Here is an 18,010-nt window from a genome sequence, read left to right as displayed (position 1 = left end):
ACTTTTGAAATTTGTTAGTAATTTTATTTTAAAATCAAAGTTGTGCTGCTTGTTCTTGTTCTTGTGTTTTAAGGCTGTTTCATGTCTCCAAAGGGCTTAGAAATTTGAATCGGAAAGAAATGGCATCAGAGAAAAGAAGTGATGGGGCGGGTGGGGGTCTCTCTTGGGAAGCAGAAGCCCTGCCTATTTCCTCTGAGGCTTGACAAAACTAAAGCATAATTAACATAAGAGCAGACATTTATTAAACATGTATCAGGTGCTTGGCGTCTTGCTTCGTGCTTTATATTTGTCTGTTTCTAAACTTTAGTCATTCCTATATGACTTTTTATGTATTTTGCTGTAGCTGAGTGCCATCTAGCCTATTATTTACTTAATATTACTACTTAAATGGACTTAATCAGCCTATTTTTCTTGTACTGCTTGCTCTAAGCAGTGGTCTGTAAGTGTGCAGTGCTGGCTATATATTCTTATATTTTAATTAGTTTTTCTATTTATGTTTTTCTAAAACACCATAAAATAAATACATGATTATTATGAAAGAGTTACGTATTACCTGAAAATTATATATCGTACCACAGTTTGTGAAACTATGGTTCATTTAATCCTCAAAATAACCTGTCGGGTTAAGAATTCTTATTACTGTCATTTGCATTCAAAAGCGAAAGGTGAGGCAGAGAGAGATTAAATAACTTGCCTAAGGTCACAAGCTAGGAAGTGAAAATCATCCTTTGAACTCAGAGCTGTGCAATTCTAAAGCTCAAGTCCTAAACACTATGATATTTTTAAGCTAATATGGGAAACTATCTTATTCATACCCCCAGTTTTATAAATATAAATATAAATATAACCTTGTAAAATTCCAAAGGTATGTGAAAGAAATTAAAAGTAAATACAAAAAAATTAAATAGTTGTGTAGGGTTGATTTTATTCTTCTTGATTTTTTTAAAGACAGAATCTCGCTCCATTGCCCAGGCTGGTGCAGTGGCGTGATCACAGCTCACTACAACCCGGAAGTCCAGGGTTCAAGCAATCCGCCCGCCTCAGCCTCCTGAGTAGCTGAGACTACAGGTGTCCACTACCATGCCTAGCTAATTAAAAATATATATATTTTTTGTAGAGATGGCATCTTGTTATTTTGCCCAGGCTAGTCTCTAACTCCTGTCCTCAAACCATCCACCAGCCTCGGCCTCCCAAAGTGCTGGAATTACAGGTGTGAGCCACTGTGCCTGGCCCCCTCCTTTTTTTCCCCCTTTTGGCCAAAGGCATTAACACTCCCCTTGCTTTGCTTTTATGATTGAAAAAGGATATATAGATCTTGAAGATAACTTTGTTGAGTCCTAGTATTTCAGAAGTCCAATTTAAGACAAATATTCATTCCGTGGTTTTGCATAAGTGTGTATGTCCAACTGCTTACTGAGAAATTCTTAAAAATATTAAAAATGATGTTGGCATGGGCTGATTTTGAAGTGTTAGGCTCCCTATCTTTTCTTCTGCTAGCACAGGCATAAAGGATGGTACCAACATTTTTGAGAAAACAGATTTGTTTGGGCAAATGAGGAGTGAGAATGATTTCCCCAGCACCTGGTGAATTGTTTATGCTAACTGGGTCATGGCTGGCACTGGGTGAGTGTGGGCTGCCTCTCATGTGTGGTATGTGACAGCAGGAATGATTAATTGATTGAAATTAGTTCATTGTATTTTCACATCATTTTCTTCTTCTCTGGCTCTCATTCTCTCATTTTCTCTCCCTCTTCCTCTCATCCCCGTGCCCTACTTTATGTATGAGTCCTGGATCACAATACATGGCAAAGCAGATCCTTGCTGGGGGCAAAGGCACTAAGAGCATCGAAAGGCTGTGTACAGTTAAACTGTGAGCACCAAGAATGAGACTTTGCGTACAGAGAATTGTCCTGTTCCCAGGGCACACTGCAGAACAGGAGGGTTGGATTCAATGGTCATCTATGTATCTGTTGGAGTTGACAGGTTGGCTAGCTCCGCGATATTTTTTCTCTTGATCTGCCTTCACTGTCTTTTTCACACATCATGTTCCCTGTATTAAACACAGGTTTGGAAAGCCTGGGTGTGAGCAATTAGAGGTCTGAAATGGAATGAGTGGGCAGTTAGGAGGGTAGGCTTGGTAGTTAGTTTGTCAGTTGTGTGTGAAGTGCCATATACTGCTTCCTGACTAGAGTGATGGAGAAAAACAACAACAACAAATAACAAAAACAAAATAAAACAACAAGTATTTGTTGAGGGTGATGGCTCAAGCACCAAGACTGGAAACAATAAAAAATAAATTCTCATCTGAAGCACTTCTCAGAGACAAAGGTCCGGAAAACAGTATGATTACATATCAACTATTTGGATAGCAAACCAACAAAAATACAGGATATTACCTAGCAGGACTCTGAGGGGCAGGTGGGAGGACATTAGAAGGGAGAATGGAAAAAGTTATAACCTAGTTGTTTAATCGTGTCCAGATGAGGATTGGGTTGACTTGCAAGCACTGTTCCTGCCCCAGACCTTCTGAAGCAAATCAGACCTGTAGGTCCAGATATGAGCCATATGTAAGGTCATGACATGAAGGGCTCAGGAGACAGGCATGGAGGAAGAAGACAACCTGACTTCCACTATGCAAGACTCCTAAAACACCATGGCCAGGCTTCCAGTGAGTGGTTCTCAACGTGTGTTTCCAGTGTGTGGTTTAGGTGGGTGTCTACACCCGCCTTCCATCGAGTCTGGTTAGAAGCATGAGTGGGATGGTAACTAGTTTGAGGATTAATCAGCCAAAAAGTATAAAAACAGGACAGTAAACATCTAAGAAGGAAGGGAAAAGGGGATCTCAAGGTGCAGCTCAGAGCTGGCTTTCTGGACATGTTCAGAGCAGCTTTTAAACTCAACTCAATTAAGCTCACCGCAGTAAGAGTTGGGTGTTTGCCTATTCCATAATTCTGCTTTTAGGCAGAATGAAAACTCCATCATCCCAGACTATTCTATATCAAAAAGCCCTTTTCAGAAGAATACTACTCAGGGATCCCTGGAAGTCTGTTTTAAAAGATTGATTTTTTTCAATAATAGACCTAAATTTCCCTGCTGTATATTCTTACTTTTGTTTAATTTCTTCTGTCTTATACGAGATGCAGCAGAGTTGATGACTTGCTTCCATTGCCTATATCTCTATGTATTTGAGTATTATTTTTGCATGTCCTTCCCTTCAGTCTTATGCAGGCTCCATTTTCAACTAAAGATTTTAATTCTTTAAAAGTGTTCGGAGGTTCTATTTTCTAAATCTTGAATAATCACACCCTTTCCTGGAGTCTAAAATGTATCTTTATACTATGTACCCATAAAAATGTTAAAAAATAACAATTTTTTAAAAAATTCTTTTTATAGTGTAGATTTAAGCGTTCTCACCCCATCACTTCAATAGAGACATTTAATAAATGTTAATGCTTCTACTGTATAAGAAGGATGATATTAAGCACCAAGAAGATGCTATTTAAGGAGATCACTGTGATTGAGGTAAGTCACAGACACTTAAGTAATCATAAAACAAGAATATCAATAACTAATCAATAACAATAGGCAAGGTACTAGACACTTTATAGGCATACCTCACTTAATTCCCAAAGTCTCCTACAGATTCAGAGCTAGCATTATATCTATTTTGATGAGGAATCTGAGGTTTAAAGAAGTAAAGCCATTTATATGAGCTCATGTATCTAGCAGGTGGTGGAGGCAGAATCATAGATGATGGCAATGGCTGTAGTGTAGGCGTGAACAGCTGTAGTATAGACAATGGGAGGAAGGCCTGGGAAAGTTAAGCAAAGCTTCACAGGGGAGGTGACAATGGGGCTGGGTCTCTCTGTAAGCACAGCAAACGAAATAGTATGAGCACGTTCTGTGTTTGTTACTACTGTTCCTGATTTTGAACTAATGGAGTGCTACCAAATGTCTTTGTCTCTTGGGGCCATGTTTGAAGTCCTAGAGGTTTAGAGTAAGGTTTAGAGTATATTTAACTCAAAGCTAAAGACTCAAAAGTCAGCTGTTCTGACCGATTTCACAGAGTGGGCAAAGAGTGGAAGTGGGTGGAGGTGAGAGGGGAGAAGGGGGTTTGGATGAATTCCTCTCTATTTCCAAAAACAACTTAAAGGGACTCTTAGCTGCTCACTGTGGCATTCATCAGTTGTCAAAACTGGCATTTCCCTTTGTTGAACAAGACAATGTAGATGACAGAAAAGGTGCATTATGACAAGTAACAGTGACGACTGCGCCTGGTTCTAATGCCGAGTGTTATTTTAAATGACAAAAGAGGGGAAATCATTAGCAGGAGTCACTAGGATTGCCGAGTGACTTTTGTCATTTGTATGCCTTTTAATGTATTTTCCCTTTAGAAGGTAATTTAAATGTCCAAGGATATTGATGGTTTTTGAGAAAAGAAACCTCACACAGTGGACAGGGCGTGGATGTGGTAAAATGAGATCTGATTCTGTCTCTGCTGTCTTCTTTTAAGCTGTGTGATTTGAGTTCCCAGCAGAATGACTCTGAGCCACAGCTTGACCATCCCTGGAAGTGTGGTTTGGTCAGGGAAGTTACCTTCGCTGATCTGCGGGGTTGATTTGATCAGTCTAACTAGATGAGAGGTTGCCTCTGCCTGGCAAGCAGCATGAGATAGCTTAAACAAAATAGCTTGGGCTTTGGAGACGGATATATTTGAATGAAAACTCTGACTCTGCTGTTGTCTAAATGTACAGCCCTTTCAAGATACTTCACCTCATCAGTCTTCAGTTTTCTAGTCTGCAACATGAGCATAGGATTCCTGCTTCCCAAAGTTCCTTTGAGGATTAACAGATACAATGAATATACAAGGGGAAGCCCTTGATACATAGTCCTTTTTATTTTTAATTTTATTTATTTATTTATTTATTTTTTGAGATGGAGTCTCGCTCTGTCACCCAGGCTGGAGTGCAATGGTGCGATCTTGGTTCACTGCAACCTCCACCTCCTGGGTCCAAGTGATTCTCCTGCCTCAGTCTCCTGAGTAGCTGGGATTACAGGTACCCACCACCATGCCCAGCTAACTTTCGTATTTTTAGTAGGAACAGGTTTCACCATGTTGGCTAGACTGGTCTCAAACTCCTGATCTCAGGCGATCCGCCTGCCTTGGCCTCCCAAAGTGCTGGGATTACAGGCGTGAGCCACTGCGCCAGCCCATAGTCCTTTTTAAAAGTCCATTTGCATCTTCCCCATGGTTCAAATTCATTTAAAGGGGAAGACCTAGATAGAGAAAGTTATTCGGGGAAGAATAGCTGCATGATGCTAAAACCTTTTACTATGAAACAAAGGTCAGTAGTTCTGAGCCCTGGCTCCATATTTGAATCTTGTGGGGGCAATTTAAAATATTACCATGTGTGGGGCTTATCCCCAGAGATTCTGATTTAATTGGTCCATAGTGGACTCTAGCATTTAGATGGTGAAAGCTCCCAGGTGTGGCCTATAATCCTGGCATTTTGGGAGGCTGAGGTAGGAGGACTGCTTGAGGCCAGGAGTTTAAGACCAGCCTGGGAAACATAGCAAGATTCTGTCTGTAAAACTTAAGAAATCAGCCAGACATGGTGGCATGTGCCTACAGGTACTTGGGAGAATAAGGCTGGGGGATTGCTTGAGCCCAGGATTTGAGGCTGCAGTGAGCTATGATCCTGTCACTGTACTTTAGCTGAGATGACAGAGCCAGATCCCCTCTCTCTCAAAAAAAAAAAAAAAAAGACCAAAACAAGTATTCCAGGTGGTGTTTGTAACGTGCACTAAATTCAATTGTTGCTTCTCAAACTTTAATATAAATTACCTGGAGATTTTGTTAAAATGCAAATTCTGATTCTCTAGGTCAAGTGCGGGGCCTGAGATTCTACATTCCTAACAAGCCCCAGATGAATGAAGCTGGTGCTGTCAGTCTGGGATCACACTCTGGGTAGCAAGTGACTGATGATCCATAACGGTGGTTCTCAAGCTCCAGTATTCATCATAAAAACCCATGGGCTAGTTGAAAAAATAGCACTGGAGCCTGGGGCTGGCCCTCCCAGGGTCTGTTTCTCTTGGTTTAGGAAGAGACCTAAGACAGTCCCTGGTCTATAATGTCCATTTTAACCTAAACATCTCATGATGTTAATTTTGTGATTTTATAATATGTCTTCTCTTCAAATTCAATTGTTCACTACAAAATTACAGAGTCTGAAGTGGAGTGTGTGGGGTAGCATTGTCAGAAACCTGAAACACAGATGAGCTCAAATTATGTGATGCCAAGACATGTTGATATTTGAAGCCATGTGTATCTCTAACCTCTGGAGTTCTCTTTTTCAGTTAAAGGGGACTTTTGCAGAACTCCCTTCATGCTAGGATTTACCATTGGCAAACGACTCACTAGTTAATCAAGAGAGCCTCCTTCACTGACAGGAGGCAAACAGGAGGACCCTGTATGTTTTCTGCTCTCTGCAACATATCATACCTTCTAAAGCAGAATCATGAGAGAGGCAGCTGATCTCCCCCACCTTGAGGTCCAACCAGGGGAAAATGGAGGTGGGAGAAGATAACAGGTTCTTTATTCAGAAGTATAGATCAGGCACCTTTGAAAATCTCAGGGACTTCCAAAAGAATTAGTCTCATGATAAATTGCCTTTTTCCTTCTTTTTCTTCTCACTTTCCTGGATTCCTCTTGCTTTAACTAGCTAAAACATTCTCTATTCAAGGGAAGGCTATTGCCACTTTCCAAGAAAAATCTAAAAAAACAACTTTGTGGGAATCAAAAACATAATTCTGGCATTGTTGCTTCAGATAAATATTTTGCACATGACTAATACAGAAGGTGTTATCTTCCTGGAACTTTATGAGTTTGTAAATAAATTGATTTGAGGCTGTCATGTGGGAAATGAGAGAGGGGAACTCAGATTTTCTTGCTTTCCCCTTTAGAAACATTTACATCTGTAAGAACACTTGACCAATCTATAGAAATATCTGCATGACAGTGAGAATAGACTACTCAAAAATGCAATAATCACACAACAGTTTAGCCAACCAAGCCTTAAGTCACCCAAGTTTTAGATACTTAACCCCATACTGTACTTTCAAGTTGGCCTTCTTTTTAGAAGTTATCAAATTGGGGCTACTCGGCCTTACTAATATCCTCTGCACTGGCTGGACTGGCTGAATAGAGAACTGCCATGTGGTGGAGTGATTCAGCAATAGCATGAGACCCTAATTGTGTCAAATGTGTTTCTCAAGAGCTGGCCACCAACTTGCCCTCCTTCACTGGTCCTCGGAGCCTTGCCGTTGGTTAGATAGAAGCTTGAGTCAGGCCAATGTGTGCATCTGGTTTGGATGGGAAGGGTGCCGGCCATGGTACTCAGGCCTTCACCCATTCTCTGTTCCTTTATTAGGCCTAAGGGGTGCTGGTTGTCCAGGGCAGACTGTGGGGTCTGTGCAAAGGGGAGGGAGGCTACAGTGGAGGAACCCATGCAATGCAGTGCCAAGCCCCAAGTAATGGTAAAAGCAGAACTTGAGAAAGGAGCCTTCCAAGGTGATAGGTCCTGTGTGCTGGGGATCTAGGGAAGGTGTTGGAGGGAGAGGGACTGTCATCTTTAAAGTGAAATGAAGGACAAGACAGATGGGGAGCAGCAAGATGAGCTATTTTTCAGTTTTGCCCTGAGTTGGGTTTTGACAGGACAAGAAATGAATCACTGCATTTTAAAATGAATTTAAAATTTCTATTTTTTTTTGTTGTTGCTAGAAATAGGTTTAACTTTTTATCAGGCCACATTTCTTGTTTGCAAGGCAGTGGCTTCATTGTGAAGTTTTTTTTTTTTTTTTTACCGAATCTTACTCTGTCACCCAGGCTGGAGTGCAGTGGTGCCACCCACACTCACTGCAACCTCCGCCTCCCTGGTTCAAGCGATTCTCCTACCTTAGCTTCCCGAGTAGCTGGGATTACAGGCATGCCACTGCGCCTGGCTAATTTTTGTATTTTTAGTAGAGACAGGGTTTCAACATGTTGGTCAGGCTGGTCTCGAACTCCTGACCTCCAGTGATCCACCCGCCTTGGCTTCCCAAAGTGTTGAGATTACAGGTGTGAGCCACTGTGCCCGGCCCATTATGAAGTTTTAAACAAAAGAGGATGGCCTTTTGCCTGGGATTTTTACTTTATTGATTTGCTCGTGTGTAGCATTTCTTATGTGGCAGACACTGTTTTGATCACTTTAAAATCTTACCTCATTAATGCTCTTAACAACCTATGAATTAGGAACTATTACTGTTTTCATTTTGCAGAGGAGCCTGCAACCACTATGTCATCCTGCCTCTAGTGTTGAGGACAATGTTCCTGTTCTGAGGTGGAAGAGGAGAAAACGGGATTAGGTGGACTGGTTCGTAAATGCTGTCCCTAGACTGATGAACTGGCTAGGTAGCCACCCCTGGAGCTCTTGCTTAAAATGCAAATTCGCAGGCCTTACACCCAGATATCTGATTCAGGAAGACTGGGGGTCTTGAAACACTGACATAGACAATGTGTGCGGGAACCCCCGCCCCTCCTGCAAATCCAGGAATCCTTGATTGAAACATCATCTGATTACTCTAATATGAACATGACTCCAGGGAGCAACAGTAGCTTATGCTGCCACCTCCCATGCATCTTCTAGTCCTTCCAGCTCCGGTGTCTAAACCACAGTCACTGATGGTGACAATTCTGACCACTCCACCCCCAGCTCCATCTGCTGAAAACCAGAAGGCTGCCTTGAGTCCTCCGAGCCTCCCACACCCTGCCTGCTTTCCTTCCGTAAGAGCTTGGAGCCCACGGTCTTCTTAAAGGCTTAAACCATCCCCACAGCAAGACAAAGTGGGCATCTTTATTCTCTATAATTAACTGCTGCCCCCCTTTCTGTTTTGCCAACAGCTATGCGGTTCAGCGGGATGACCCCGCTACAGAGCATTATTGTCTCATTCCAGTCGAATGGACCAATGATGTAGCAATGTGTGACCTTGAGACTGGAGAAGGGATTGAGCCTAACTTCATCCCCCACCCCCTTCCAGCCTCCATTCTACCTGTACTTCCAGCATTTTCTTACTTGCAGACCCGGAAGAGGTTGGAGGTCCTGGCCAGTCTCTCACTCTTTTCCTTCTTCACTCACATTTTTATGTCTCTTTAAGTGGCTGAGAACAGCCATGTTGACTCCATACACCCAGAAGGTTGAGGAGAGTTTGCTATTACATCACTTTTGCTAATTTCAGCTCTGCTGATGAGCACCCAGACCTCAGCAAATCAACCAGACCATTTCCAACCCCTCTTGACTTTAAGAAGACTGGGTCATGCTCTAGGAAATGAAAGCAGAGAAGGAGACGGCTTGCAAGCCCCGTGAGGTTACCACGATAAGTTGGCTTGAGAGGGAGGTAAAAGCAATTCAGAGGACCACTTGGGAAAGCCCAGACGGGATATTATCAGTGGCCTGTGTGAAGTTCCCGTCACCATCTAAAGTGAAAGATGCCAGAATTATAAAAACTGACTGCATTCTCTTCTCAGCTCTGCTTTGTGACTTCTAAGAATTCAACTGCTTTTCTATTTTAAAATAGGGACATTGTCCTCCTCCTCAATGCATCACCTGTATCATTTGGGACATGCCCATCATCAAGTTGCTTTGACAGAACACCTTAAACATTTCATGGAAAACAGAAAATATGTGGAAAAAAAAATCTCCTCCTTGTCACAAGATCCCATATAACACTCCAGCTTCTTCTTTAATGTGGTGGAAAAACATTCTAAATACTCCAACAGAAGGGCAAGAAAACTGGAATCTAACTGACCATCTTGAAACATGTAATAAAAACAGACACATCAGCCACACTTCCCAACAGGCTTGCTCCCTGAATGTACACTAGTAATTATCTGAGGCAGTAACTGAATTCAGCTAAAATAGAGAAGGCAGCTACAGAGAAGCTCAGTGCTTCTCTCAGGAGCCCCTAAGCCTGCTGAATTCCAGTCCACTGGGTCATGATGCCCTAAGATTTCAAGTGCAGTGGCTGCAAACTGGAAATTCTCCAAGGGGAAGAGCATTCTTGATTCTTTTTGGACGTAAGTGTTGGATACAAGGCGGTAAGAAATCATTTCTAACATAGCTTTCTGAGGGGCACTTGCACCAAAAGTTGGGCATTTTTTTAACCACATCCAAGAAGTGTGGATTTATTTATTCTGTTATATACCTGCCTCAGTTCCAGCAGCAGTTTGGTAGAGGTTATCAACTTAGAAATACCGGTTATTAAACTTTCAGAGCAAAGCTTTAACAGCTACAGCCTGCATGGCTGTTCATATAAAACCGACGTGCAAATAAGAGGAATTTCTTTTTCTTATTTTATTACCTTGAGCTCCTTGACTGTAGAAGAATCTTTGAGCTGACTCAACATCCAGGAGTCTATGAGCAGACTCTACATCCAGAAAATAATCCATTTTGGGATAATCCATCCTTGATGTTCCAAACACAGAGTTTTGAGAGAAAATGTTCACTGGAACACCTATAAAGAGGAAAAAAAATCCACAATATTTTAGATGTCAAGTATAAAGTGTATATATAGATGTACTTTAAAATGTTTGAATAAGAATATCCCATTATAATATTCTACTACTGGATTGACATTTCCAATTCTAAAGCCACCCCTCAGCATAGCTCTCCCACCATATGAGAAAATGCAGCATTTAGCCAACGTTCATTAAAAGTAATATATTCTACCCAGGAAAAACAGATGATCTGATCTAAAGAGAGATAACATACCAGCCTTTCCTTGCTTTATATTCTCTGGAACATATACTGTTAAATTCACATGCTATCAGTTTTCAGAAGGTCTATTTGATAAATAGCATCATTAAGTGTCAGCCGTTGTGTGTATTGATCCTCCGCTGATCCTGGGACTTTCGGATTTCCCTGGAGCAGGGAAGATTGCCTGGGAATCGGAGCCTCCACTCATAGATGCCTTGCTTTTATGACACACACTGACATATTTGCTGTACAAATGCTTTGAATTCCTTCATTCCCGGCGATTCCCTTCAGCACATTTTATAAAGTGCTAGAGGATCGTCACCTGCCTGTGCCTGGCAGGGGCTGATTTTTGAGAAACAATTGTGGTTGGTAGAGCAGCAACAATGATTGCAGCATTGCAATGATCCCTATGATATTATCATACACTAGCCTGTCACAAAGCTAATATACTTCCCCAGAAAACATTCAGCCTGTTGGGTTCTTTTTTCAAGCCTATGTAGCCTTTCCCTGATACTTGCACAAATGAATTATCTCTATTTCTGCAGAATATTTTTTTGGAAAGAATTAACAAGACAAAGTCATTAAAACCAAGCTGGGAAGGCTAATCCAATTGGTTTCTCTTTCTAACAGTATGTATTTTAATTTAAGAAACCAAGTCCGGTAAGACAAAACTTTTAAAAATACCCAAAGGTACCCCAATAGCAAATATACTTACTGCAAAAAATAAAAATCAAAGGCTATCTGTCAGCGGTAAAACAAGAGCTGTTCCAGCCAGAGTGTCTTTGATCTTGCTAAATATTCCCGGTGAAAGTGAACGATTTTGATTGTTTGATTAGAACAGTGATGAATAATGCATACAGTCCACTGGACTTCCTTTATCAGATAAAATGGCCAGAGCACGTTACCTTAGCAACGGAAGGTGACGCCAGCCTCAGCCTCTGCACCCTCCCCTGCGAAGGAAGAAAATTACCAGTTTCCCGTGTAAAACTTTGGCAGAAAATCATCAAATCCACATGCATACATCATGCAGGGCTATTCCCCAGCCCCCTATCTCTTAGGCAGAGAAGTGTCATAGTCATTAAAAAAAAAACAAAACAGATTTATGTCTTCATTGTTTATTTTCATAATCCCAAATATTAGTTTGATTTGCAGCTACAAAAGAATAGAATATGAAATGATTAAAAATTTAATATATAGAAAAGTTGTCTAGAAATTTTTGTGGGGGCACCAGTTATTACCCTAATGCTGGCCTAAGAGTGGCAGGGAATGGGGGAGTTTAGGGAAAGGCCATTTTAGCTTAGCATATGTTAGACATTCCCCTGTCTAACATATTTTATACACATAATATTATACACATAATATTCTGTGTATAATTAATACACAGAAGAGCCACCGGCATCTAGGCTGAAAATAACTCTTCCCTTCTGCAAATCAGTCACTGGAAGAAGCTTAAAAAGCTGTCTGAAATTTCCCAGATTCTGAAAGATGCATTATAGCATAGATTTTGTGGGAGATCCGCCCCCCCCCCCCAACAACCCCCATCCCCGGCGGCAAAGGAAAATTAGCCAAAAAGATATTTGAAAGGAAGAGTCTGGAAGTTAGCGGATACTCACCGGCACTTGTTGACCCCTTTCAACAGGACACGGTAGAGTACAAAACAAAGCAGTGCGACGCTTCTGAGCCCACAAGCCCAAATGAACAGCTTCTAATTTTCCCTTCAATCTTGCATCAAGAACACTGAGCAGAGGGAAGTGATGGATTTGCCCATTTATACTGTGATGAAATGCAACCCTTAAGAAGAGATCTGAGTGGAGCTGCTCTTTAGAACACATTAGACTGCTAATTTAAGAAAATTGAAAGGTTTTGTTTTACTGTCTTTTATGTGTTCTTCTCTGCCACCCCCTCAATTTAATTTGCATTTAAAATTATTCTCTTGTCTCCTCGGCTCTCCAAGGTGTGGAATACTTTCTAATCACGAAGGCTGCTCCAGTAGGGTTTGGTGCAACACCACTTTTATTCTGAGCTGCAAAACAAGGCAGGTAGTCATAATTGTGAGCTGTTTTCTGGAGTGAAATACAGAGGGCACGTTTGATGTCACCCCTTCCCTCTTGCCTGGCTTTCTTCCTTTCCTTGCTTCTGATTGCCTGGTCAAATATCCAGCGCAGATCATGCCAGTCTGCCTAAATGCATTTCTCTCTGTCTGAATGTAACAAAATAATCCCAACAACAAAAATAAACTTTGGCTAGTATCTCAAGTTATTCTGGTTTAATATCCTTCCTACCAAACCTCAGTAATGACTTTTAGGCACAATACTTTGAGATCTTCATGCAGGGCATAGTGATAGCCAAATGCAAACCCTACTGTGGGTTTTCCACAACCTCTTGCACCCTTTGTTGACCAAGCAGAATTGCTCATTAGTATGGTGTGGTGTGCAGTGGGTCAGCTTGTTAAGAAAAGAGCATTTACATTTGAGAAGCCTCGGAAGGAAGACCATCAACACCACCCCTGACCCCCGACTCCCTATACACAGCTCGGCTGGCTGCCCTTGAAACAAACCTGAAAATCCTCTGCTGTTTGTTTTGTGGGGTCTCCCTCTCCCATCCGATCAGAACAAATCAGACACCAAGCTGGTGCTGCAGACAATTAAGCCTCATGAAAAAGGACGCTGAAACTACCAATCACATGCCCTTGTAGGAAAGTCAACTATGGACTCTGAATTCTCAAAGCTTTGCTCCAACCCAAGGACTGACTTCTTTAAGGTTACTTTTCTATTCAGCACCCACTGGAGACATGCTGAACACTTGACATTTATAAGAGGAGAAAACTGTCTTCTGGTTCCTTTTACTTACTGTGAGTTGTGGGCGACAGGTTCTGAACTCGTTATTGTAATTCTACTGAAATTGTAATGACTCATAGGTGAGAGAGAGAGAGACAGAGAGAGAGAGAGTATAAGTCTATGCTGCTGACCAAACCTTTAGGTGAGTGCAAATGAATGTGTGATTGAAGAAAGAGATGCTAAACTGCAAATGTGAAAAATAGAGTTGATTCCCAGGGGGCAGGTGGTGGATTTGGAAGTCAGTCATTTCTGGAGAGTTGACCAAGAAAGGGAAATTTAAAATACTTTACAAAGTGAACAAATAATATGAAAGGGTCATAATTTAAGAAAATTCAGGAGGGAAAATTTCAACTTAAAGAAATGTATTTGGGGCTGGGTGCAGAGGCTCATGTCTGTAATCCCAGCACTATGGGAGGTCAAGGTGGGTGGATCACCTGAGGTTAGGAGTTCAAGACCAGCCTGGCCAACATGGTGAAACCCCATCTCTACTAAAAATACAAAAAATTAGCCAGGCGTGGTGGTGGGCACCTGTAATTCCAGCTACTTGGGAGGCTGAGCAGGAGAATTGCTTGAACCTGGGAGGTGGAGGTTGTGGTGAGCTGAGATCATGCCTGGGTGACAGAGCAAGACTCTATCTCAAAAAAAAAAAAAAAAAAAAGAAAGAAAGAAAAAGAAACATATTTGGGAAGGTGATGATTATTCATTTGCCAACAGGGACTTACTTTTACTAAATAATTATCACTGTGTTCTGTAGCATCATATGACCAACTTCTGAAATAGATTTTCAAAAAATGATCTCACTCTCTGGGGAATATAGCTATAGATTACATATAAGTGTGTGTGTGTGTTCGAAAATTATTTTTAAAGATGGTAAAGCATAGTAATGTTCAAAAGCCAATGTCAAAATCTGATTAGCTCAATTCTGTTTTGTAACTTTAAACTGCTCCAAAACAACACTTATAGTGGTCTATTGTTCTGAGAAATAATCAGAGAGGAAGGCAAGGTTACATCAAGTATTCAAACTAACACGTATTCGGCACTGAACAATTCAACCCAAAACATCCTCAAGATTTCAGCTCTGCAAAACTTAATTCAGTGTTAACATATCTTTATGACCTAGAAATAAAATATTATTTTGAAAAATTCCAAAATCGAGTCATATGTTTTACATTGATAGCATTAAAATATGAAAGTGTAGAACTGTAAGGTTGAAACAAATAATCTAGAATTATTAAAAATACGTGAGATGGTAGAGAGATACATACTTTTCTGTTTTTAGTTTGGTTGGAACAGGATACGTATGTGAATATTCTATACACAAGCAGACATATTCAATTAATTCAAAATAGAGGTATGCTTCATGATGGAATCTAGAGGCAAATAAAGATATAAGCTTGTGTTTATTTTGGCGGTGTGCTTATTTATTGTGTTAGATGGCAAAAGACCCAAACATTCTGGGAGAAATCACATGATTTGTAAGTAGGTAACTTGCTCTTTTTATATTATGCTGTTGACTTCCATTGGAACCAGCCTGGGTTTATCCTCTTTGCTAAGAGATAAAGCAGTTCTTCTTATTTATAATTTTACAATGAATTTTCCTTGTTTAATTGCCTTATATTCCAGAGCTCCCTAGAAGACCATGTTTTGTATTTGTGTTGGACTATTGAGGTCTGGCCTTCTACCTAAATGACATCCTGGAGAAGATTCTTTTCCTGCTAATAAACCCAACTAACTTTAACTTTAAAATATTAGAGACTTTCTTAAAGTGTGATGATATTTTGGACCTGTTGGTTTGGTACCTAGATTAATAATCTTTGTTGAAGTGCCAGCATGCTAGACAACCACAGAAAACAATATTCATTCATTTTTGCCAAGACCTGACCCCAGAATGTTTCAATAGCAGTGGCTCCCTCTGCTTGATAAGTCACTTTACCTCCCAACCCCTCCCTCGAAAGAAATTTCTTTCCTTTTTTTTTCTTTCATTAAAAAAATTAATAGTGATGGGGTCTTGCTATATTGCCCAGGCTTGTCTAGAACCCCTGACCTCAATTGATTCTCCTATCTCAGCCTCCCAAAGTGCTGGGATTACAGGTGTGGCCTCCTTTCCTTTTAAAGCTTGTCATTAATTGATAGGGGTACTGCAAGTATTTTATCTAAGGCTTTATTCATATTGAAATCTTGATGGCAGAGAAAACATGTTAAGCCATCATCAGTTCTTTTTGCTTTAGAGTAATTGAACTTCTAGTTCTTTCTTGTGAATGTTTTGATGATGCTTAGAAAGCTAAAGAAGGCTGGGAAGATTGGGAAAGTGTGTGGAGAAAGAAGTCTCAGGGAAGAGACCTTAATTCTATTCCGTGTAAGCCTACAGTCATGTTTTGAGGGCTTCCTTAAGTTTAAGATACCTGGTACTCTGCTGTTAGAAAAGGGCATTAAATTTGTTAGCATATTCATTTGAACCAGGGCCAAAGCTGCCTTATAGATTCAGAGGTGGATTCATTAATTCTATTCAAGAACGTTGTGCTGAATGAGTTTCCCCTTGGGCCATCCTCAGTTAGCAGGAAAAGTCTGCACACCAAAACCACAAAGCCCTCTGCTCTTGAAACTGCCCTGGAGACAGCCACGCTGGATGAGGTGCACACTGGACAATATGGTGGGGCCAGGGCCAGGCAGAGGACATCCATTGGCTTCACTCGCTGCCCACTTCTGAAAATATCCTTTCCCTTCTGTTAATACTTTTTAGAAAGGTCAGTTGAGAGAGGAAAGAACAAGAGTTCACATGTCATCTTACCCTTCTGCCAACTGGATTCTAGTAAGTTGATCTTACTTATAATATGAAAATCTTTTTGTTTCAAAGAAAAAATAGTCAGATTCAGTCCCCATCTCAGTGCCCAGGTCATTCATCTGGAAACAGGGGAAAGGGGAAATGTTGAGTAAGGAAACAAGAAGTTCCCTAGCAACTCTCTACTTACTATAACTGTCAAATATCTAAATATGAAGACGTTAAAATGACCACCTAATGATGGAGAAGTACATTGACAATAGTAATTTTTTTACATGAATTTTAGGATACATAATAATGATATTTGACTTATTCCCTCTGGCAAGAAAATCACATTGCCCTCAATTCTTTCATTCTCTCTCTCTCTCTCTCTTTCTCTTACTCTCCCCCTCTCTGTGTGTGTGTGATTTATTTTCAACTCTCCTGGAGAAGGCTGACAAATTAGTCACAAGTTCCCTAGTGGGAGGACTAGCCCTTTCCTAGTCCCCCTAAAAATCCAGATAGCAACCCTGAAAATATCCAAATACATATTCAAGAAAGAAAGAACAACAATCTCTAAGAGCCACAAGTCTAATAGACCCTACGTTAATGATATGGCCCTTGAGCCTCCAAAGCACATTGAACAAATAGGACTGAACATAGCAGTGAGAGCTCACAGGGAGGGAAGCAGTGTGGGTCGTATCTAAATAGTAATGGACATAGGTGACTCATTCTTTTAGCTTTAAAATGCACTGACACATTCTACAGCAAAGTCTGTATGCTTAAATATTAACACAATGTTTTTCTTATGTATATGTGCAAGGACATTTGATGCATGTCTTTGTATAACAAACAATTATTATATTCATGACATAGTCCCTAGTTTAATTTGTTGTTCAAAGGTAAATGCTTTTAGGATCTGTCACCTGAAGGCATTGAAGGGTATCATATCACAGGCATTACGTTTCCAAATAATAATACTCTGCTCCTCGTGGATTAAAGATAACAGAAGACTCAACTCCTCTCTCGTAAGAGGAATGCCTTTATTTGTCTTTTCTGAAACAGAGAGAACCTTGTTGGTATTCACTGCATTTTAATATATCGTAAACATTGTCAGTAAATGAAAGAAAAATAATCTGTCATATTTAGCCTCAAAACACTCATTGCTGTGTAATGAGCACCAAAGAAATGTTAGCTAATCATTCAGGAGACAATGCAGTGAAGTAGTTAAAAATATCATCTAGAGGATCCTAGTTCTGTAGCAGAACCTTGCACGCTAATCTCCTTGGGTCTCAGTTTCCATCTCTAGCAGAGGAATAAAAACAGGGCCAAATGGGACAACGCAGAGCCTGAACACAGGAAATATATAGGTTAGGTAGTATTTAACAATATTTTTTGAACAGCCTACATGTATGCAAGGAGTTGAGGGAACAGAGCACCCCTTCCTATCCACCCCAACTGTATCCATCTAATATGTTGAGACATTGCCTCCATCACTCCAATTGCAAATAAGCTCTTAGTCCTCTGAAATTTGGTAGTATTTTGTCTATATCTGTAACGTATGTTGTAGTTAACTATGTATATGTACATGAAGATTAAATGAGTTAATATGTGTGAAGCAGCTG

The 18,010-nt window shown here is 40.6% G+C and overlaps 1 protein-coding gene across 5 annotated transcripts in view; it reads right to left on the bottom strand.

The window, feature by feature from the left end:
• The window catches only part of PHACTR1 (phosphatase and actin regulator 1), a 574,022-nt gene extending 561,462 nt beyond the window's left edge, over positions 1 to 12,560 (bottom strand). The window contains exons 1-3 of one of the 5 annotated variants that reach the window (XM_054490800.2): positions 12,404 to 12,560; positions 11,506 to 11,740; positions 10,396 to 10,548 (exon numbers count right to left, since the gene is read on the bottom strand). In XM_054490800.2, coding sequence (XP_054346775.1) covers positions 10,396 to 10,498 — 103 coding nt within the window. In that variant the 5' untranslated portion in view covers positions 10,499 to 10,548; positions 11,506 to 11,740; positions 12,404 to 12,560. Of the gene's footprint in view, positions 1 to 10,395; positions 10,549 to 11,505; positions 11,742 to 12,403 lie in introns of those variants that run through there. The other 4 variants (XM_054490801.2, XM_054490802.2, XM_063665804.1 and 1 more) reach the window with 4 other exon arrangements.
• Between the last annotated feature and the right edge of the window lie 5,450 nt (positions 12,561 to 18,010).

This window comes from Pongo pygmaeus, chromosome 5, assembly GCF_028885625.2.
Source record: "Pongo pygmaeus isolate AG05252 chromosome 5, NHGRI_mPonPyg2-v2.0_pri, whole genome shotgun sequence".
Taxonomy (NCBI): domain Eukaryota; kingdom Metazoa; phylum Chordata; class Mammalia; order Primates; family Hominidae; genus Pongo; species Pongo pygmaeus.
Note: the sequence above shows the minus strand (reverse complement) of the source record. Positions and strands in the feature narration are given on the sequence as shown.